The 2,360-nt window shown below is 35.7% G+C and overlaps 1 protein-coding gene across 1 annotated transcript; it reads left to right on the top strand.

The window, feature by feature from the left end:
* Positions 1 to 242: 242 nt before the first annotated feature.
* LOC138382397 (zinc finger protein 420-like) lies at positions 243 to 2,156 on the top strand. Its single transcript, XM_069466919.1, has one exon. It carries the CDS (start codon positions 243 to 245, stop codon positions 2,154 to 2,156), a length of 1,914 nt encoding a protein of 637 aa, XP_069323020.1.
* The last annotated feature ends 204 nt before the right edge of the window (positions 2,157 to 2,360 follow it).

The raw sequence follows: 2,360 nt of genomic DNA, 5'->3' as shown, positions 1-2,360 counted from the left end.
GTGCTCAGCCAAGTATTTCTGAAGACCAGAGATTTAAAATTGAAGAGGATATTTCTAAATGTGATCAATTTGATGGGTCCTTTGTTAAAAGTTTAGTATTCTTCCACCAACAGATAATACCATTTTGTGCCAGAATCTACAACTGTGATCCGTATTGTAAGGATTCTACCCCATCATCATTGCTTAATCAATATCAGGGAATAGATATTTGGGAAAAACATTACATATCCAATAAAACTTTGATGTCCTTTATCCAGGACTCTTCCCTAAATAATTACCAAGATATTTATATTAATGAGAGAAATTATCAATGCAATGAACCTGAAAAAACCTTGAATCAAGACTCTTGCTCAAGAAAATATCAGAAATCTCAACATCCAGATATCCAGAACAAATATAAAAAATGTGAGAAAGTCTTTAATCAAGCTTTAAAGCTTATTAGCAATGAAAATATCCACATTCAAGAGTATTCTCACAAATGTAATGAATGTGTAGAAGCTTTTACCCAGTCAGGGAAACATTCTGAAAATCAGGAAGTTAATATTAGAGAAAACTCATACAGATGTAATAAACGTGGGAAAGTTTTTAGTCAGTCATCCAATCTAAGAAAACATAACATAATCCATACTGAAGAAAACCTTTGCAAATGTAAAGAATGTGGCAAAACCTTTGACCAGAGTTCACAGTTTCAACAATATCAGAAAATTTATACTGGAGAAAAACCTTACAAATGTAAAGGAGGTAGTAAAGTCTTTACTTGCTCCTCAAATCTTACTGTGCATCAAAAAATTCATAGTGGAGAGAAACGCTATAAATGTAAAGAGTGTGGCAAAGCCTTTAACCATAATTCAAGCCTTACTCAACATCAGAGAATTCATTCTGGAGAAAAACCCTACAAATGTAATGAATGTGGGAAAGCCTTTAATCAGCTGGGAAGCCTTAGACAACATCAACAAATTCATACTGGAATAAAACCCTACACATGTGAAGAATGTGGCATATCCTTTACTCAGTTGGGAAACCTTAGACAACATCAGCGAATTCATACTGGGGTGAAACCCTACCAATGTGAAGAATGTGGCATATCCTTTACTCAGCTGGGAAGCCTTAGACAACATCAGCAAATTCATACTGGAGTGAAACCCTACAAGTGTGAAGAATGTGGCATATCCTTTACTCAGTTGGGAAGCCTTAGACAACATCAGCGAATTCATACTGGAGTGAAACCCTACAAATGTGAAGAATGTGGCATATCCTTTACTAAGTTTTCAATACTTAGACAACATCAGAGAATTCATACTGGAGAAAAACCATACAAATGTGAACAGTGTGGAAAAGCCTTTAACTGTAGTTCAAACCTTACTCAACATCAAAGAATTCACACTGGATTGAAACCCCACAGATGTGAAGAATGTGGCATATCCTTTACTCAGCTGGGAAGCCTTAGACTACATCAGCAAATTCATACTGGAGTGAAACCCTACCAATGTGAAGAATGTGGCATGTCCTTTACTCAATTGGGAAGCCTTAGACAACATCAGCGAATTCATACTGGAGTGAAACCCTACAAATGTGAAGAATGTGGCATATCCTTTACTAGGTTTTCAATACTTAGACAACATCAGAGAATTCATACTGGAGAAAAACCTTACAAATGTGAAGAATGTGGCAAAGCCTTTAACTGTAGTTCCAGCCTTACTCAACATCAGAGAATTCATACTGGATTGAAACCCTACAAATGTAAAGAATGTGGCAAAGCCTTTAACCGTAGTTCACACCTTACTCAACATCAGAGAATTCATAACGGAGTGAAACCATACAAATGTAATGAATGTGGCAAAGCCTTTAACTGTAGTTCACACCTTACTCGACATCAGATAGTTCATACTGGAGAAAAACCTTATAAATGTAAAGAATGTGGTAAATCCTTTACCCAGTCTTCAGGCCTTAAACTACATCAGCGAATTCATACTGGAGTGAAACCCTACAAATGTGAAGAATGTGGCATATCCTTTACGAGGTTTTCAATACTTTCTCAACATCAGAGAATTCATACTGGATTGAAACCCTACAAATGTAAAGAATGTGGCAAGATTTTTTCCTGTAGTTCACAGCTTACTCAACATCAGAAAATTCATAAGACAGAAACCCTATAGATATAATACATGTCAAAAGAGTTTTACCCAAAATATACAACTTAGAAATCGCCATAGAGTTCATAGGAAAAGAAACTTTACATGTGTAATAAGTGCGGGGAAGTATATAATCAAAACCTTAAGTCTGTGTGCATCAGGGCATTCACATAAGTAAATACTAACGCACACTTTCAGATTTTACACGAACCCAGAGTATTTATTGTA

This window comes from Eulemur rufifrons, chromosome 4 (assembly GCF_041146395.1).
Source record: "Eulemur rufifrons isolate Redbay chromosome 4, OSU_ERuf_1, whole genome shotgun sequence".
Lineage (NCBI taxonomy): Eukaryota > Metazoa > Chordata > Mammalia > Primates > Lemuridae > Eulemur > Eulemur rufifrons.
This window is presented reverse-complemented; position numbering and strand designations above follow the sequence as displayed.

Coding starts and splice junctions, on each gene's coding strand:
- LOC138382397 (XM_069466919.1), top strand. CDS start 243: ATGTCCTTTATCCAGGACTCTTCCCTAAATAATTACCAAGATATTTAT.